We start from the raw sequence: 730 nt of genomic DNA on the forward strand, positions 1-730 counted from the left end.
CAGATGTGTGTTTTGTTGTTGCTTTGGCCTCTTATAACAACATGTGTTGCCTTCTGAAAGGTGAAAAACCTCACTGAGGAGATGGCAGTCCTGGATGAGAGCATTGCCAAGCTGACAAAAGAAAAGAAAGCCCTCCAAGAGGCCCATCAGCAGACTCTGGATGACCTGCAGGCAGAAGAGGACAAAGTGAACACATTGACCAAAGCTAAAACAAAACTGGAGCAGCAAGTGGATGACGTAAGCACAGCAAAATATGGGGCAAGGAAACAGGCAAGAAGTTGGCTGCCGAGTGGCAGGGCTCTGACAGCCTTTTTCTCTTTAGCTTGAGGGGTCCCTGGAGCAGGAGAAGAAACTTCGCATGGACCTGGAAAGAGCAAAGAGGAAACTTGAAGGAGACTTGAAGCTGGCCCAGGAATCCACAATGGATTTAGAAAATGATAAGCAGCAGCTGGATGAAAAGCTGAAAAAGTAAGTCTGGTTTCTGGGGAGCATCCTTCTGTTTGGGCAGGGACGCATGCAGTTTGTTTGGGCCCTAACATGTTCTGCTTTGTGAAAAGGAAAGACTTTGAAATCAGTCAGCTCCAAAGCAAAATTGAGGATGAGCAAGCCCTGGGCATCCAGCTGCAGAAGAAGATCAAGGAGCTCCAGGCAAGTCATAATTTGCCTTGCTTCTGGCTGTGCGGAGGAGTTCAGGTAAGAGGAGGCATTGGTTTCAGTGTGTCCTATTGCT

At 47.8% G+C, this 730-nt stretch overlaps 1 protein-coding gene across 1 annotated transcript; it reads left to right on the forward strand.

The window, feature by feature from the left end:
- Positions 1-60: 60 nt before the first annotated feature.
- On the forward strand, positions 61-693 carry LOC102387752 (myosin-6-like; the record flags this gene model as incomplete). Its single annotated transcript, XM_025195931.1, has 3 exons — positions 61-237; positions 323-468; positions 558-693. Coding segments are annotated over 3 exons (459 nt in total), but the record flags the coding sequence as incomplete, so codon positions are not given.
- Between the last annotated feature and the right edge of the window lie 37 nt (positions 694-730).

The sequence above is a fragment of the Alligator sinensis genome, unplaced genomic scaffold, assembly GCF_000455745.1.
Source record: "Alligator sinensis unplaced genomic scaffold, ASM45574v1 C64513936_1, whole genome shotgun sequence".
Classification (NCBI taxonomy): domain Eukaryota; kingdom Metazoa; phylum Chordata; order Crocodylia; family Alligatoridae; genus Alligator; species Alligator sinensis.